Below are 19,473 nucleotides of genomic sequence, written 5' to 3'. Positions count from 1 at the left end.
AGTTTTAAATCCAATAACCAAAACACACTCAAACCTTTAGGCTGTTTGAGTGGGGATTAAGGCAAGATCTGTCAAAGAGTTCCAGGGCTCAAATCCGAGGCTAGGATGCAAGGCAAGGCAAAGTTAGTCGTGGTAAAGCTGAATCGCTGTCCAGGCTTGACAGGGAGACGAGATGCAACGCCGGTCTACTCGAGAGTAGCGCGCTGCAGAACTAGAGTCGATGTGAATTCCTCAACTGACACGTTGAACACCGCAAAGGACAGTTGGGGCCCAGAACTTTTATGGGACTTCGCTCTCCTCTCCAGCCAGGTGTCTGAACACTCTTTCCCAAGGGAAAGTGGACTAAGTCAACAACTTGCCAGCTGCAATCCTCCCGGGAAACTCTCAAGGGAACCGACTTAATTAATGCTTGCTCTCTCCGCTAATCTAGCGCTTCTCCTCAAATTCTGTTTCTCCGCGCGAGATGTTTCCCAAAACAATTCTTCATTTGATTCGCAATGCCAAGAACTGGTACACAACAAGGTCTCCCGGGTTGTTCGCCTTGTTTTGTTATCACTTCCTCAGGTGTTGTGTCTGTTTTAATTTTATTGTGCTTAGTATGCTAGATAAAGGAGTAAAAATAACATACACAATAGATATATGAAATTCCCATATTAACATTGCTAAGTAAAAGTTTTTTTAAAAAATGGTAAAAAAAACACGCTTCTCTACTTACATTCTTATTAGTTGCTCTGGCTCTGTTTTAAGTGGAGTTCTATAACGAGCAAATGAAAGATTTCCAGGATACCTCTTAAGTAAGGTTACATGTTACAGAAAAAAAGGTGTATTCAATTCTATCATTTAGCCCCTGAGGAAATAGTGTTTGTAGTTTGAAAATCCAAAAAGATTCTCTTTGTAGAAGAAGTTTTTTCACATCTGCATTTGGTCTGGGCAATAGTTTTTCCAAAGCACGAATAGCCATTTTTGGTCTGCAGCCAAAAAAGGTGGCTAGATCCGGCCCATTAGCAGCAATGGGGGTCTTCCTGGGCCCCCCTTCCCATCATTTTAAGGATATCAGGATGAAAATGACCACACTTAGAGGACACATCAACCACTGTTAGCCCGCCAAGTTTCAGAATGTTTGGGTCATCTCCTGATTTTTAGGAATTTCTTTTCTTTTTAGAAATAAAATCTCCTTAAAAATTCCCAAAAAGGTATCTCCCACTGGCCTCACCCTGTAAATTCTCCAGGAGTAGCAGCAGGGCACCATTCCTTCCTGCCGGATGTCAAAGATGCACTTCCACATCACACAGCACAGTGCCCTATTACTGGCAACAGTCAAAGGAATATTACAATTATTATTATTATTATTCCTTGAAATTCAGAAGGCAGAGAGCACAGAGAGATAATTTATTTGCAAATGAATGAAATTATAGGTAGATAGGTAAAGAAGTAATCATTTTCTGAGAATGAGGCTTTTCTGTTTGTTTCCTGGGATTATTATTCTTCTTATTATTATTTATCTTTTAAAAGTATTTTCTGAAGGAGAGGAGGGGAGGAGAAAAAGAAGCTAAAGGGTGACTCAAGACTCTCAAAGCCACCCAAATACTTTTAAAGAAAAGCACACCAAGAGCAAAGAGATGCTCTTACTTTCTCCCAAGTCCCCCAAATGCATGCGCACGCACCACCTAACCTCCCTCCCGCACTTTCCCAACTCCAAGTCCCACTAAATAAAAAGAATCAAGAAAATAAATGCTAGAGAGAGACCAAGCCATGCCAAAAAATAAAGCTGAGAGCAAGCAGCAAGGCAATGAGACTGAAGCACCTCTCTAGAGCCAGGACACAACTGAGAGCAATACAGGCACTCATCCCAGCTTGTGTAAGGCACATCACAGCATTTTTCTATTCTGATTGGCCCAACAGGTAGAGTTCACAGAGAAACCCCATGCGGGCAGCACGCAGCAGCCTCTCCGTGCGCCACGTGGTGCCAAATAGGGAAGGAGGAGCTTTGATTAGCTGCCACGTGGCCCATTACGGACGAAAAATGTGATGGCTGAGCCCTTACTGTTACAGCTATCCAGCCAAGCTGAACAAGTCGAATTGGTTGAAGGCAACTGACCACACCAAATTCGTGCACAAGCCTAGTTCTTAGCACAAGCCTAGTTCTTGGCACAAGCAGGATTTAAAACTAGAGTCTTTTTTCTGCTTGTTGCATCAAATGTTCTTCATGAGAGGCAGGAGAAATCCCAGGTAGCTCATTCTTGATCAACAGGGGAATGAATCCTCATTGATTTTAACAGCTGCTTAATGAGGGAAGGTTAGCGTAACTACATAATACTTTAGTTACAATGCTATGCAGTATGTAATGTTCATACATGATTTGATACTTTCTGGACACGTCGAATTGGGTCCTAACGGTAAGTTGCCAGCCTTGATAGTTTTTCCAGCTTTATAAAAGAAATATTAGTTTTTCTTAAAAGATGTATCCATTTCAAATGTGTTATCAAGAAATAATTAATATTGTCCTCTAGTTAATATATAGATTTATGCACAAATAAGAGATTTTATATGAGTTTTAAAATAAGAAATTTAAAATTGGTTTTTTTATATTTATATGTAAAATCATTTTTGTAAATGAATATTTTTAAAAACCTTACTAATTCAAAATAAATATAACTAACAAAAAAATTAATATATGTATTTCTTTCTTATGCATCTATCTTATATATAGATCAAACCACAGAATTAAAAAGAAAAATAGAAGAGAGAAATAAAAGACTGAGAATATCATTCTCATATTAACACTCAGAAATAAAAAAGTAAATCATAATAATCATACAGAAATTTTCAACAACAAACTAAAAACCATTTCATACCTAAAATTATATAGTTATCTCCTATATGTAGAATTTATTTTTTGTTTGCACTGAATAAAATTCACACTGAATAATATCCAAACTCATCCAATAAGTTCTGAATGATTCCAGCCCAAGATAACAATTTCTTTTCATCATTTTTATGTCAACATTATCCTGCAGAGGGCAACATTTTTTCTTACTAAAAATGTACAGCTTCTCTTGCTGTCTTACTTCATTCTAGCAAGGTCTCTTTTTTCAATGGCAGTGATAAAGAAGAAAAAGAAAGAGAAAGGGAGAAAACTGTCCTTCAACTCAACTTTATAAATAAATATGGTTCATTTTGTCTCTTGCCAGGTGCTTGAAGCTAAATCCCATTTCTAAGGCTTTTTCTTTTCAACTACAGGGTTCAAGGTGGTTTACACAGGGTTCAAGGTGGTTTAAAGTATTCCAAATGTCACAAGATTTTTCTCTTTCTTCAACTCTATAAAAGAAATACCAGAGAGTTGTGTGGGGCCCACAGATTATGTTGTCCAATACTTTCAGCATCATAGTGGTACATCCATGCAGTCCAGGGAAATATTGTTTACTTAGCTTGCTCATGGCTCTTTAATGTCCCTGAATGAAATCTGTCAGCCTTTTCCTCCCTGAGATATAGTTCCCAAAACCCAAATCAATTTATTTATTTATCGTGTTAGAAGCGAACCGAGGATACAGTTGTAATGTATTTAAAAATACTGACAAAGTTAAAAACTTGGCTTTATATTAAATGACCTTTGAGCAGTAGCTGGCCACTTGGAGTGCCTCTGGTGTCACTTTGAGAAGGTCCTCTATTGCGCATGTGGCAGGGCTCAGACTGCATGGTGTGGTTTGTGGCTTGCTCTTCTCCACATTCGCATGTTGTGGACTCCACTTTGTGGCCCCATTTTCCCAAATCTATAGATAGTAGGTATTGAATTGGGTTCCTTCTGGGCCAAAAATACATTACCTTTTGTCACCATCTCTCTGTTCACAAACATTCCATATAATGGCATGAACAACACATGTTCCCTGTCCCAAATGTGCCCCATTATTTTTAGCCTCCAAAGAACCATGCCAACTATTCAATAAACAAGAGCCCTTAAAATGATTGGCATCCACTCATTTATGATCATTTAGCTGAAACTTTGCAAAAAGAATGGCAAGCTACAAGTTACTACAGCAACCACTTGCTTCCAAATTGAGAATACAGAGACAGGAAGGGAATTGCAAGACAGTTGGGGAAGCATGAGGTTACATCTCTCTGTATCTACTTATTCTGTTCTAATGATGTCCCTAGTCTTTTCTTTCTAAAGAAGGCACATTTCTTATCCTGAAGTCCCCTGGGGGAAACATGCTTTAAAAGATTACGACAGGAAAGACTCAGTAGAGAAAAGTAGGTTTAAACTCTCCATCCTACCTGTTAAGTTTCCAAATTGGACAAAGTAACTTCTGCAAAACAAGCTGGGTGTTTAAATTCCATGCTGCCAAATGTTGGTGACAAATGAGTGATGCATCAGCAAAAAATCCTCATAGTTTAGCTTTGTGCAAAGGGGTCGTGTATCTTTTTAAAAGGTTTATTTGCACCCATAGAAACCTCCCAGAAAAATCAAGCAAGCAAGCAGTTCTTGGAGAGGTGGGATAGGAAGAGGAATTTTCTGAAGCACTTACCAATCTTCTGAGCAAAATCTGTGGCTGTATGACAACATTGGTGGCAAGGAACAGCTATGCAGGGTCCCCCAACTCTGAAAGTTGGCCTCTCCTAGCTTATGGCAACTGGATCACAAAAAATCCTGAGCAGATTACAATCGGTCAACTTTGCTATCAAAAATGACCTGGTGAAGCATCTGAAGCACCCATCGGCATTAACAAATGACTTTCATCCCACTGAATTAATCTTGCCAAAAACCAACAGGCAACTATCATAAGTACCTATGCACCAACACATTATTTATTATTTATTACAATATTTATATCCCGCCCTTCTCACCCAACAGGGGACTCAAGGCGGCTTACAATAAAACACACATATAAAAATTGTACAATACACTATAAAACAGTTAAAAATTATTAACTTATATCGGACATTCATAAAACACATTCTAAAATACAGATGGGCGTGTTCAAGTTTAAAGGACTGGGTCTGTCAATTGAGTTCCAGCACTAGATGCTGACAAAGACATCAAGGAAAAATTCTACTATCAACTGGATGCAATCCTATCTGAGATACCGACAGAGGACAAAATTATCCTCCTGGGTGATTTTAATGCAAGAGTTGGGCAAGATTTCAACCTGTGGCTGGGGACTATAGGGAAAGTCAGGGTTGAAAGCAACAACCCAAATGGCATCCTACTTCTCGCAAAAAGATGTGGAACACAACATTGTCATCACTAACACGCTCTTCTTCCATAAAAGAAAGTTTAAGACATCATGGAAACATCCTGGTCACAGCATTAGTACCTGTTAGACTATACAATTATATGTGCCAGAAACTGACACAATGTATTTCAGACAAGAGCCATGATACATGCTATTGTCTGCTGGACAGATGACTGATTAATTTGATCCTTAGTGGTCATCAACATAGACCCCAAGGAAGAAAGATAAGGTGTGAAGTAAACATCCAAGCCCTTCAAGAATTCTCTAAATGAGCCCTTCTCCAAGCACCACTCAAGGATCATATACCCATGGAACATCTTGAAAATGTTGAGTAACATTTGAATAAACTGAAGACCTCTATTATTACAGCCTCTGAACTGGATACCAAACTAAGAAACATCGAGACTGATTTAATGAGAATGATAACAAGATCATGAAAAACCTAACAATGGCCAAATGAGGGGGAGCAGAATAGGAGTTAGTTTGACTGATTGTCTGAGAAATGAGCAAGGCTTTGGGGGGCAGGTGGGAAGGAGTTACATTAAAAATAGTGGGTGTTCAGGAATTATTGGAGAAAATGAATAGAAGCTTTCATTCTTCTGCAAATGGATAACAGTGGGTCATTGTGAGAACCTTTTATTGCACTCTTGGCAAACATGTATTAAGGTGGCAAGATCAAGTCTGGGGTCTCCCTTGAGGATCTCAAAAGCCAGGTTCATATAAATGAATATTTTCCTAGCTCAAGCCATCTAGGGTTTCATAAGTTGTAAATCATAGGGTTGTTGTATGTCTTTCGGGCTGTGTGGCCATGTTCCAGAAGCATTCTCTCCTGACGTTTCGCCCACATCTATGGCAGGCATCCTCAGAGGTTGTGAGGTATGGAGAAAACTAAGCAAAGAGGTTAATATATATCTGTGGAAAGTCTAGGGTGAGAGAGGTCAGTGTGAATGTGTAGTTAATCACTTAAATTAGCATTGAAAAGCTAATTGAAAAGGTGTGGAGAAAGACATGGTTCTCCACACCAAGAGACAAAAACAAAAATTTGACAAATGCCGTAAGCAACAGCCAAAGCCAGAACTGGATAAATCACGGACCATCATCAACCTGACAGACAGACAACTCACTGAAGACCAAGTATCCATTCTAGAAAAAGGAGGAAATTTTGCAGTCACCACCACCAGGATCCCAGTAGAAAACATCATTGCCAATGTTGAATCAGCAATTTACCAGCTCCCTGAGGAAGAAGCAGAGGAGGTAAGAATTGAAACAGCAAGGATCCTGAGAAATGCAAAACTCCCCCCCAGCAACATAACGAGAAAAGAAAGACAGGCCATCAAAGATCTCAACTCAGATCCTGAAATCATCATTCTTCCAGCTGACAAGGGGAATGCCACAGTAATCATGGAAACAAAACAATACAAAGAAAAAATCAGGCAACTTCTAGATCCCACAATTTACAAGAAACTGAAACAAGACCCCACTAACAAAATCACCAGAAAAACGAACACTCTAATCAAGAACTCCTCCATTAACTTTGACATACGCCAACAGCTGTGCAAATCAGAAGCCCTCCCACCCAGGCTTTACGGACTCCCCAAAATCCACAAGGACTCCATCCCACTCAGACCCATTGTAAGTGCCATTGGATCGCCGACTTACAACCTGGCAAAATTTCTGGCTACACAGCTACAAACCCACATTGGGCTCACTGCACATTATATCAAGGACTCTACACACTTTATAGAAAAGATCAGCAACCTCAATCTAAGCACCAAGGACATCCTGATCAGCTTTGATGTGGTGTCCCTTTTTACCAAAGTCCCAGTAGCTGACACCCTCACACTAATCAAACAAAACTTCCCAGAAGACATCACAGCCCTGTTTCACCATTGCCTCACCACTAGCTACTTTCAGTGGGACACTGGATTCTATGAACAGAAGGATGGAGTGGCCATGGGGAGCCCTCTCAGCCCAGTAGTAGCAAATTTCTATATGGAATACTTTGAAAAACAGGCCCTAGAAACAGCACCAAAAAAGCCAACTGTTTGGTTCAGATACGTAGATGACACCTTCACGATTTGGAGCCATGGAGAGGAAGAACTCAGCAAGTTCCTGGACCATCTTAACAGCATCCACCCAAACATCCAATTCACCATGGAAAAAGAAAAGGAAGGAAAACTGCCATTTCTAGATGTTCTGGTCATCCGCAAACCCAATCAACAATTGGGCCACACAGTTTACAGAAAACCTACACACACAGATAGATACCTTCATAAAAACTCCAACCATCACCCAAGTCAAAAAAGGAGCACAATCAAAGCCCTGACAGACCGTGCACAAAGAATCTGCGAACCTCACCTCCTCCAAGGTGAACTCAACCACCTAAACTGGGCTCTACAGGCCAATGGATACTCCACCACAGACATCAGAAGAGCTGCAAGGCCAAGAACAAGCCATGAGAGTCAAGACAAAGATCCACCCAGAGGAAAGGTGTACTTACCATACATCAAGGGAACTACTGACCGCATAGGGAAGCTGATGAAGAAGCACAACCTACAAACTATCTACAAACCCACGAAGAAAATCCAACAAATGCTACGGTCAGCGAAGGACAAGAGGGATCCTCTCTCTTCTGCAGGAGTCTACCGGATACCATGCAGCTGTGGACAAGTCTACATAGGGACCACCAAACGCAGCGCCCAAACAAGAGTCAAAGAACATGAAAGGCACTGCAGACTAATTCAACCAGAGAAATCAGCCATAGCAGAGCATTTGATGAACCAGCCTGGACACAGAATACTATTTGAGAACACAAAAATGCTGGACCATTCTAACAACTATCATGTCAGACTACACAGAGAAGCCATTGAAATCCACAAGCATGTGGACAACTTCAACAGAAAGGAAGAAACCATGAAAATGAACAAAATCTGGCTACCAGTATTACAAAACTCAAAAATCAGAACAGTAAATAAAAAGCAATACTCTGAAAACAGAGGGTTTCCAGACATGAATCAACCAAGGGCAGTTAACGACTCTAAACAAAGGATGCCCCAGAGGCAGGAAGAAGACAGCAGATAAGCTTTTCAATGCTAATTTAAGTGATTAACTACACATTCACACTGACCTCTCTCACCCTAGACTTTCCACAGATATATATTAACCTCTTTGCTTAGTTTTCTCCATACCTCACAACCTCTGAGGATGCCTGCCATAGATGTGGGCGAAACGTCAGGAGAGAATGCTTCTGGAACATGGCCACACAGCCCGAAAGACATACAACAACCCTGTGATCCCGGCCATGAAAGCCTTCGACAACACATTGTAAATCATACTTTGAAGTATGGTTACGTAGCTAATGAAAAGTGTCCTAAGAGCAAAGATCTGGGTGATTTTTGTAATTAGTCTTGGCCAACAATTTAGCTGCTGCATTCTGAACTTACTGATGTTTCCAAGCACTTTCTCTCAGATCCCCCCAGCTTGATTTCTAAATCCTGTCATTCATGAGCAGATCAATCACAAGTGGTTTCTTAAGCTATTCCATGAAGCACTTTTCTGATTCTGAGAAGCTCTTTTTGAATAATTTTGTAGTTCATAAAAATAAAATACTAATGAGCCCAGTTTAATTATCATACCAGCTGCAGAATTATTTATTTTTATTCCTGTGAATTCCATGTTTTCAGGCTTTCACCTGCCTGCTGAACACTGAGTAGATTTTAATATATGTATAATTTATAAAATCTGGCTATTGCTCTGTGAAGAATATATTACTGCAGTTTAATCCCTTTATTGTTGCTATTTGCAAAGGGATGAGAAGAGAGACATCATAATTGTTTGTTCTACACATTAGAGCTGTCTTTCTGAGTCTTATACGCTCCAGCAGCATTGGATCTGTTTTCACATTAGCTACAGAGAACTTGGCTACTTGTACAGTCTGGGAATAATGGGTATTTAGTTCTCTAAATTAGAGGAAAGTTTAAATGTATATATGATTTTAACTTATCTGCTTTTATGTTATATAAATAGCTATCATGGCCTTTTGTATGAGCCACTTTTAGTCTCTTTTTAGAAAGAAAAAGCATATAAATCCTCCTCCTCCTCATTTGCTGGGCTTGGTTCAAGAAGCAATCTCCCACGGATACCAAAATCCACAAATGCAGAAATTCCATTATAGACCGTGGCATAGTAAAATGGTGTCCCTTATTATATAAAATGGCAAAAACAAGGTTTGCTTTATGGTTTGCAGTGCAAGGTGATGGTTGAATGTTTTCAAGCAGTGAATGGTTAAATTTGTCAATACAGAATCCATGTTCATGGTGGGTTGACTGCAGTTGTAACATGAATCCTGTTCCATCCTTTGATCTGCTACTTTCCCAGTAAAGAAGATGCCAGACCTATTGACATTCCCCCCATCCACACTGACCATTTAATACCGTTTCAATCAAGTGGTTTCTTTGTGCAGGTGCTTACATAGGAAATCCTGGAACCAGCTGAGACCCAGATGGTGATTATACAAACCACAAAGCATTGATGCACATTAAGGGTTTTCTTTTGTGCACTTTTGCGAGAGTTTGTTATCTGGCCAGCTAGCGTTGAACTTCATTAAATGGTCAGTGTAGATGAGGCCACCGTGAGCTTCTCTCCTGGTCCAAAGAACAAAATTGGAAGATTTGTGTGTAAAAATTGTGTTTCTGTGTAGAGATTGTGGAACTATATCCCAAAGGAAACCAGGCAGACTCAATTCCTTTTGAGTTTTTTTCTGGGCAGCTAAGGCTGTACTATTTCATGTTGTCTTTGAGTGGTTGCATTAGCCTGTGTGCATCCACACAATGCACCCAAACTGATGTGAGCAAATCTGGTGTAAAACAGTTATATTCAGAGTTAGGAAAATGTAGTGGAAAGTCTGGATCCTACTCTAGGATCCAGATTCACCCTATGTTGTGGCAGTGGGATCCCCATGTTACTCTCTTTTTGGGAGATTAGGAATTGGGATGTTGGGGTGGGGGTGGAATCTTGTCCCATTCCCAGTTGTACAGAAACCCTTTTCAGCATGATTGGGCTTTGGGGCTGTGGTCCTGCCTTCACGGTGATTGACAACACCCCTGTGTATCCATTATGCAATTCCAAATGATATTTTTCATACTGGTTGGAGTTGCATTATTTGCCTGCATAGAACCACCCTTTGATTCTTGAACACATAGGTGGTTGTTATGACTGTTGTAACTTTCTGAAATTTTAAGGATACTGTTTTATTATCCAGGCAGAGGCCACTAGGGGGCACTATAGAGAGAAGGGTGGTCCATTTTACAGGGGTTGGGGAATTGAAGGAGGAAAACCATCTCCCCTGTTTTTGTTGGTTATTTTCCCTCCTCCTCTTCCCATATCATAAACAAGGGTTGTTTCCATGATGGGACATGGGTGGTGGTGGGGGAATAAAAGGAAAACAGGGGAAATGGTTTTATTCCTTCAACCCACTCTCCACCCCCATAAAATGGACTATCATTCTCTTTCTAGCACCCCCTAGTGGCCTCTGCCCAGATAATAGAACAGTACCATTTTGAACTATTTTGAAGAAGTTTTAGTTTGTTTCTATATATTTTTAATTGTGTATTTAATATTTTAATGTTTTATCAGTTCTTTATTGTAGCAGATAATTTGGCAGAGTGAGAGGTAAAATATACATGAAAGAGAGCTGGAGAAGGAGACAGAGAGAAAGAAACACACAGAAAGAGATTTGCATCAGATCACAATATAATATAAAAGGCCTATGGTGATATACACACATAGTTTGGTCCTCATTGTATTCTCTGACTCCTTACAATTAGTATTAAAATGCTTCTATAAAAACAGCCATTTAAAATTAATTTTATACATTAAATGTATCACCGAATCTGGCCTGGAATTATTCAGCATTATATCCAGCTAAATCAAGCAACCAGTGCAACGTGACAGTTAGGCTGGCATTAAGTTTTTATGGATTCTTTTATATACATATTTTGTTTTTATGTGACAATGTATTTTGATTAATGCTTATCTCCATTGACTGTGGGGGATTAAGGCTGCCTGACCATCAGCAAAAGGGGATTATGAAGGCAAGGCAACTGCTAAAATGATGTTTAAGGGACTCGAGGAAAAAAAATGTCTTTTACACTTTTGTTGGAGCTTCTTTTCTTTATCAAGAGAGATCAAGCTACTAATTCATCAGGGAGACTGGAATGAAAGGAGGCTAAATTGCTGTGTTTTTATCACATTAAAGGAGATAATGTGGGGTGGGGTGAGGGTATTTATTATTTATTTCACAGTGGAATAATTTCTTATCTTCTTAGACCAGGGAAAGAGAGACCATTGACCACTAATAAAGAATGAGGAGAGGTTTGATCCTTTTGTGAAATATGTTCTGTATACCAATATTTCTGCAACCATTCATCCTTTTATTTTGCTGTGTAGATAGAAGAATTTATCAGCTGTTAAATGAACAATTCTCTAAAAAAAGCCAAAAGTTTGCTTTGAAAGGATTGTTTTTTAGTGACCGGAAATGAGTATTTCTTAAAGATAAAGAAGAATGAAATATATGGATTGATATGGTAAATATTTTTTTAAAAAAATCATGAAATGTTACTTCCATTATGTCCTCCTTAAAGGTTACCTGACAAGAAATAACCAGGTTTTATCAAGAGGTTACTTAGCAAACAGACAAATCAATATGACAGCTATATATCTAGCTGTATTAACTTTCACTAAAGAGATAGGAGACTAGCAATGTCAAAACATTAGAAATCATTAATCATATAAACCAGACAAACCATAAGAAAAAGGACCATGATGCATCAAGATGAATTAATGACTAGAAACTCAAAAAAGAAGTATATGGTGCCACAGGAAAGGACAATAGGCAAGGCACCTGCACACATTTTCACCAGCTATTGCTATGTAAAATCAACCATTTCCAGTGTTTCCTGCTTTTTTATTTTCAAATGGAGATTCATATAAATCTCCAGAAGCTGCTAAGCTCTTTTCCTGTTGACCCAGATCTTGATTTTATACAGTGGTTCCCGTTCTAACCATTTGATCCATCCTCAACTACATAAGAGTGCACCTTCTTTGGCCATGCTTGCAGAAAGAGAGCTCCTAGTGCTAACTCTCAAAACATATCAAATGGATCTTCAGCCCTCACCCCATGACTTTGGGAGAAGTAATAGAAAAACACAGCAGAACTGTAGAACTGAAGACAATATTTTCTAGACTTCCATGTATTGAGGAAGGGTGGTTGCACCCAGAGCCGGCCCTAGGTATTTTTCAAGTGTAAAATAGAATTTTGGCTCCCTCCCCCCAAAACAATCACTGAAAAATAAAAGTGTTGGATAAGCGAAAATGTTGGATAATAAGGAGGGATTAAGGAAGAGCCTATTAAACATCAAATTACATTAAGATTTTACAAATTAAGCACCAAAACATCATGTTTTACAACAAATTAACAGAAAAAGCAGTCTTGCCTGTGCCCCCGTATGTTTGGCGCCCGAAGCGACCGCTTAATTCGCCTCATTGTTGGACCGGCTCTGGTTGCACCTTCATTGGAAGTAGAACAAGGCACACTTGAGTGCTTGTTAAAAATTAACTTTTGCCATGGCTCAATGATATGCAATCCTGGGAGACATATTTTAACAAGGATTTTAGTCTTCTTTGTACAAGAAAGCTTATGACTCCCCAAATTACACATCCAGAATTCCAAAGCATTGAGCTGTGGCTATTCAAGGGAGATCAACTGCATTAATTCTTGAGTGTAGATCTAAACTTGGGCTAATGAGTTCAAAACAAAATATTTGTTTCTGGTATGAAGAGTGAGCTCTTTCTTTCTTTTTAAATGAAAGAGGACTTGGAAACATGTATAAGATCTCATCTCTCATTTTTCACCTATTAATCCAGGCCATGGGACATGTGACTGTGGAAAGTGCAGATGTGAACAAGGATGGCATGGTGACGCTTGCCAGTTCCCCAAAACCTGCAACCTGACTCGAAGGAAAAGTAATGAAATGTGCAAGAATTCACAAGACATCATATGTTCAAATGCAGGTGGGATACTTTTTTTGGTGGGTTGCTTGGACCAAAAAAAATTCATCCTTCATGATATCTTTTAAATGAAATTTGTTTAATTAGTTAGCACAAAGTAGAGTGTTTTGGACTACAACTCCCATAAGACAGTAAAGCTCAGGGATGAGATTAGTTGTAAGACAAATGGGCTAAACCCTTGTGCCGGCAGAACTGTTGACTTAAAGGTTGGGTTGCTGACCTGAAGATTGCCAGTTAGAATCCGGGGAGAGCACAGATGAGCTCCTTCTGCTAGCTCCAGCTCCCCATGAGGGGACATGAGAGAAGCCTCCCACAAGGATGGTAAAAACATGAAAAACATCTGGGCGTTCCCTGGGAAACATCCTTGCAGACAGCCAATACCCTCACACCAAAAGTGACTTGCAGTTTCTCAAGTCGCTCCTGACACAAAAAACAAGTTGTAAGCCCAATCATCTGGAAGGCACAAGGCTAAAGAAAGGCACAAAGATATAAGCCTTGAAACTGTAGTTTGATCTTTATGATCTAATTTCATATTTCTGGTATTTTTTTTTACAGGAACATGCCATTGTGGCAGATGTAAATGTGATAATTTAGAAGGGAATGGATTGATCCATGGTAAATACTGTGAATGTGACGACAGGGAGTGCATAGATGAAGAAACAGGCGAGATGTGTACAGGTAAGAATATATTGGTAAAGATAACTACATGTAAATAAACCAATGTTTTTGGCTTTAGGAGTCTTTTTGTTGTTTTAGATTGAAAGAGTTTTGATCTGACTAACATTAATCATGAGTAAATCCACAGAAGCCATCAATGGGATTTAATCATAACTACTGTCAGGAATAATACAATTGAGGTAGTGCTTAGTCAGCTGGGATTTTCTTTCTGGAAAAGTTAGAGTGGGCTTCTAATTTCCTTTTCTTTGCAGAACTTCTGCCATACAGAGAGTCTTGCTGATAGCAGAAGTGACTGTGAAAAGTAATATATTTTAGGGAACTGTAGCCCAGCATGATATTTTGTGCTGGAAAGATGGAAGACAAGTAACATCTGAGAAAAGGGAAATGGAATGGTCTCTTCTCTATAGACAGTGGAATGTACTCTGCTAAAGCTATTTGAGAATTACTATGGGGAAAAATAATATCTTGGTATGTTCCAATCCATGTGATGACAGTACAAAAACACTTGTTTGTGTCCTGTGACTGTTATCACAAATGTGTTGACATTTGCGATGGATTCCACAGAAAGCAGCATCGGATAAATCTATTCCTGCAGTAAAGGTTAAAGGTAAAGGTTTTCCCCTGACGTTAAGTCCAGTCATGTCTGACTCTGGGGGTTGGTGCTCATCTCCATTTCTAAGCCGAAGAGCCGGCGTTGTCCGTAGACACCTCCAAGGTCATGTAGCTGGCATGACTGCATGGAGCGCTGTTACCTTCCTGCCGGAGCGGTATCTATTGATCTACTCACATTGGCATGCTTTCGAACTGCTAGGTTGGCAGGAGCTGGAGCTAACAGCGGCCGCTCCCGCCGCTCCCGGGGTTTGAACCTGGGACCTTTCGGTCTCCAGCTCAGTGCTTTAACGCACTTCGCCACCGGGGCTCCTTTTATTCCTGCAGTACATAAGAGTAATTCCTTCTATTAAAATGAATAGGAATCATGAGTATATATGAGTCCTTTGCAGGTCATGATAGTATAGTACTTTCTAGTTCAAATTTATTGCATTTGGATCTTATCAAGTTCATCTTCTGAGAAGGTGTTTCAGTTATATTGGTTTTAGTCTTTATTTCCATTGTGTTGTCATAAAACTGCCCATCAGCGTTCCTTCCAAAACAACAGCAACTAATCCATTCATGGCAGGAATAAATGTATAGTCAAATGAAATACTATTGTATTGCTATAAACAGGCATGAAATCCTATACATATCTATGAAGTTGGAAGTCTCCTTAAGTAAAGGTAACGGTTTCCCCCTGGCATTAAGTCTAGTCATGTCCAATTCTGGAGGCTGGTGTTCATCTCCATTTCTAAGCTGAAGAGTTGGCATTGTCCATAGACACCTCCAAGATCATATGACCAGCATGACTGCATGGAGCGCCGTTATCTTCCCGCCAAAGCGTTACTTATTAATCTACTCACATTTGCATGTTTTCAGACTGCTAGGTTGGCAGAAGCTGGGGTTAACAGTGGGAGCTCACCTCACTCCCCAGATTCAAACCGCTGACCTTTCGTTCAGCAAGTTCAGCAGCTCAGTGCTTTAACCCACTGAGCCATCGGGGGCTCCTTAAGTTAAATTGTAGTAATTTCAAGGCTGCATCCTTCTTTTTTCTCCTTCCGCAACCCTTAGGTGGGAAATACACTGGCACGTGTCTGATGGCAACAGTATTTCTGGCATTTCTCTAGCAATGTGGAGTTTTCTGCTGAAATCTAGGGCTGTATTCTATTGCCAGAAGAATTTGGGTAAAGGACAAAGTGGGTATATCACAAAGCCATGGATATCTAATATTTAAACCATCTGGAATTGTGAGAGGAATCCAAGTTCAGCCTAATTTAGGCTTGCTGAGTTTTCAAAATAGCAGTGAGGGACAGTTGAAATTGTGTCGGGTTGGTAGCCAGGAAGTGCCTACTAACAAGGGTTTTTCCCCTACCTAAATACCAAATCAATATTTTTATTTCTTTTCATAGTTTCCACTACCGTCAATTAATTTAGCCATGCCTTTCCTGACAAAACTAACATGATGTCCGCACTTTCCAAACATAAGTTATTTCTGGGTTGCTGTGAGTTTTTTGGGCTGTATGGGCATGTTCCCATAGCATTATCTCCTGATGTTTTGCCTGCATCTATGGTAGGCATCCTCAGAGGTTTGTACAGAGGTCTGTTGGAAATGAGGCAAGTGGTGTGTGTGTGTGTGTGTGTGTGTATGTGTGTGTGTGTGTGTGTGAGTGTGTGTGTGTGTGTGTGTGTATATATTTGTGGAATGTCCAGGGTGGGAGAAAGAACGCTTGTCTGTTTGAAGCAAGTGTGAATGTTGCAATTAGCCATCTTGATTAGCATTGAGTAGCTGCAAAGCCAGGTTGTTGCTGTCTGGAGATATCCTTTGTTTGGAAGGTTTTAACTGGCACTTGATTGTTTGCTATCTGCAATTCCTCTGTTTCTGAGTGATGGTCTTTGTTTACTGTCTTGATTCTAGTGTTTTAAATACGGGTAGCCAGATTTTGTTCATTTTCATGGTTTCCTCCTTTCTGTTGAAATTGCCGACATGCTTGTGGATTTCAATGGCTTCTCTGTGTAGTCTGACATGGTGGTTGTTAGAGTATTTCTGTGTTCTCAAATAATATGCTGTGTCCAGGTTGATTCAAGTGCTCTGCTATGGCTGATTTCTCTGGTTGTATTAGTAGTCTGCAGTACATTTCATGCTCTTTGACAGCAACCCAGTGATTCTGGCCATGAAAGCCTTTGACAACACATAAGTTGCTTCATGATGAACTTCATGAGAATTGCAGTTTGGTTTCTTCCTTCATTTTTGGAAGATATTAGCAATCCTGAATCCATTTTATCATATCCAAAAAGGCTTGACAATTATGATTAAAATGTAGAGTCATAGATAAAGTTAGCTTTACAGAACATCTGTTCCTCTTATCACTCCCACAGCTGAAAATATAGGTTTCCTTCTGTTGTTTTTGTCACTAAGCTTTTTATCCTTGAGATAAGGCAACCTTAGTCCAAGGCTACATCTACACTGCCAAAAATTGCAGTTTGAACTGCATTATGTGGTTAGTGTAGATCCATATAATGCAGTTTGAACTTCATTGGACTGTGTTATATCAAAATAATGTTGATTTCAATACATGTTATTGTTCTTTTAATTTTTGTGGAATTCCCTCGGAATTAACAGAAATCAGTATTATTTTCTCCCTTTCTTTGTGGCCAGCAAGTAGCAGAGTGACTGTGAGATGAAGGAATTTCCATCAGCATTCCAACTAGTTTGAGATGGCTTTAAAGTCTTAAGAGCAGAATGATGACTATCAAAGCAGGTTCTGTGTAAGAAAGTAGAAAATGATTCTGGTTAGAAAAAATACCTAATATTCTCTGGGGACAAGTAGGTCTATGCTGTTGACAAGAAGTAGCAATGGAAATAGAGGAATTATGGAAGATTGAGAGGGGAAAATCAGGCATAAATGGATCCATAGAATTTGAAGGCAGGGAATTTTAGAGGAGAAGAATGAAAGAATAGACACTGGTGTGAGAAAGACTTGAAAAGAGTGAGTATTAAGATAAGGAAGTGCATGGAAAGAGAGGAAGCTAGCTACTGAATAAGGGGGAGGCAATAAGGAAAATGGGTTAGAAAGAGAACAAAGAAGAAAGTTGAGATAGAAGGTGATTTGATGTCTATGAGGCATGGCTGAAGACTTGGGACCTCATCATGCTAGAGCATGGCTCCACTTTAAACCCAGTTTCTGCCTCCTGCAGAATTCTGGGGCTTGCAATGAAAGGAGGGACCTTTAAACTACTCAACCCGACAGGACCTGGGACTGACTAAACTACAAACTCCAGAATTCTGCAGGAGGCAGAAACCAGATTGAAAGTTGATCAATGCTCTGGTGTGATGAGGCTGTATGCCTAATGAGGGAAGGGGAGACTGGTTTTCTTTCAGATAACATTTTGAAATGAGAAGTTCAAAATTTGTAAATGATTAGCACTGGCATACAATAAATATATATATCTATATATCATCATCATCATCATCATCATCATCATCATCATCATCGGCTATTGCTCATGGCCAAGTATGATTGCCTTTTAAGTGTAGGGTCTTTACAGTGGGTCTGTAAGTGACTGTAGAGACCTATTCTTGATCCGCATGTTCATTTGCAATGAGGGCATGGATTTCCGCCTTCACGGCCATTGCAACATGTATCATGTTATCATCCACCTGATCCACCATTGAGGACTTAAGATTGTGCTTGGTCTGGTTCCTACTCTGTGGCCTTTCCTCCCTGGGAATACATGATTCTGATGGCTTTGCATTCTCTTGGCTATATAGGTTTTGTGTCTTGGTCAAAATGCTGCAAAATGTTCATAAAGGCAAGCTGAAATATTTTTCTTTCCGTATGAATCAGCAGTGCCAGTTAGACACAGGTTGGCAGTTGCTAGAAGATTCATAACCATATGCGATGAGGTGAATTCCAGATGAATATAAGGGAAATATGAGACATATAGGTTAATTCAGCAATTCCAGCAAATAGGCTAGAAAACAATTAAAATTATTCTTGGTTTTGACTAGTTTGTCTTTAGGACAGAATAAAATAAATTGTTACCATTGCTGTTAGTCATCTGAACTCACACTCAAAAATTATCTTCAGAAATGAAAAGAACACTATTATAAATTTTTATAAAGACCATTCATTCTCACTGTCAACATTTTGTTTTGGTTTAAGGCCATGGCAAGTGTTACTGTGGAAACTGTTACTGTGAGGCTGGTTGGCATGGCGATAAATGCGAACTCCAATGTGACATCGCCCCGTGGGAGATCAAGAAGAGGTGTACCTCTCCAGATGGCAAAATCTGCAGCAACCGAGGTGTGGCTTTCCGGTGTTGCTCTACACAACTGGATCTCTTGAAGCTGGATTAAGTTCCTTTTTAAACAATTAACCTTTTGCAAAGTTGTGATGTTATGTAGTATGATGAAAGCTCATTTTACGTATCATTGGGAAAAGATGGTGTATGTTGAAGCTCCAATCCTGTGGCAATTTATTTATGTAGTTACTGATTTTTATACCACTCACCAGCATTTCCAGGGCAGTTTGGAACATATTAAAACAATGGAATACAGGGAAGCACTTGTCACCTGATGTACCCTAGGACCTCATTACATGGATGAGGTCCCATGCAGTGATCCGCCAGGCAATCCCGCACCTGGCGCCCTGTCTCACCCACCGTCACCACATGGCTTCCCCACATGCTGCGCCATAGTTTGCAATGGAATATGGGAAGCCTCCCATGTTTGTGGCACAGCATCATAGGACACTTGCATCCCAGTTGAGCCATGGAGCCTCACTGAAAGCGAGCCTGCTTTGTCAGATGAGTGGCATGGGGCTCAGTGGCTCAACTGGGGGGCATAAGTGTCCTACGAACCTGCAAATGACTCATAATGAAGTGGTAAGAGGCATCTGCGAAATGA

At 39.9% G+C, this 19,473-nt stretch overlaps 1 protein-coding gene and 1 long non-coding RNA gene across 2 annotated transcripts in view; one reads left to right on the top strand and one right to left on the bottom strand.

Annotated features, from left to right (window-relative positions):
* The window catches only part of itgbl1 (integrin subunit beta like 1), a 203,289-nt gene that overhangs the window by 74,771 nt on the left and 109,045 nt on the right, over window positions 1-19,473 (top strand). The window contains exons 3-5 of the mRNA XM_008106971.3: window positions 13,155-13,301; window positions 13,854-13,976; window positions 18,731-18,871. Of these exons, the coding sequence (XP_008105178.2) occupies window positions 13,155-13,301; window positions 13,854-13,976; window positions 18,731-18,871 (411 nt within the window). The remainder of the gene's footprint in view (window positions 1-13,154; window positions 13,302-13,853; window positions 13,977-18,730; window positions 18,872-19,473) is intronic.
* The window catches only part of LOC134297570 (uncharacterized), a 98,974-nt gene that overhangs the window by 2,000 nt on the left and 77,501 nt on the right, over window positions 1-19,473 (bottom strand). The window lies entirely within an intron of this gene.

This window comes from Anolis carolinensis, chromosome 3 (genome assembly GCF_035594765.1).
Source record: "Anolis carolinensis isolate JA03-04 chromosome 3, rAnoCar3.1.pri, whole genome shotgun sequence".
NCBI lineage: Eukaryota > Metazoa > Chordata > Lepidosauria > Squamata > Dactyloidae > Anolis > Anolis carolinensis.
Note: the sequence above shows the minus strand (reverse complement) of the source record. Positions and strands in the feature narration are given on the sequence as shown.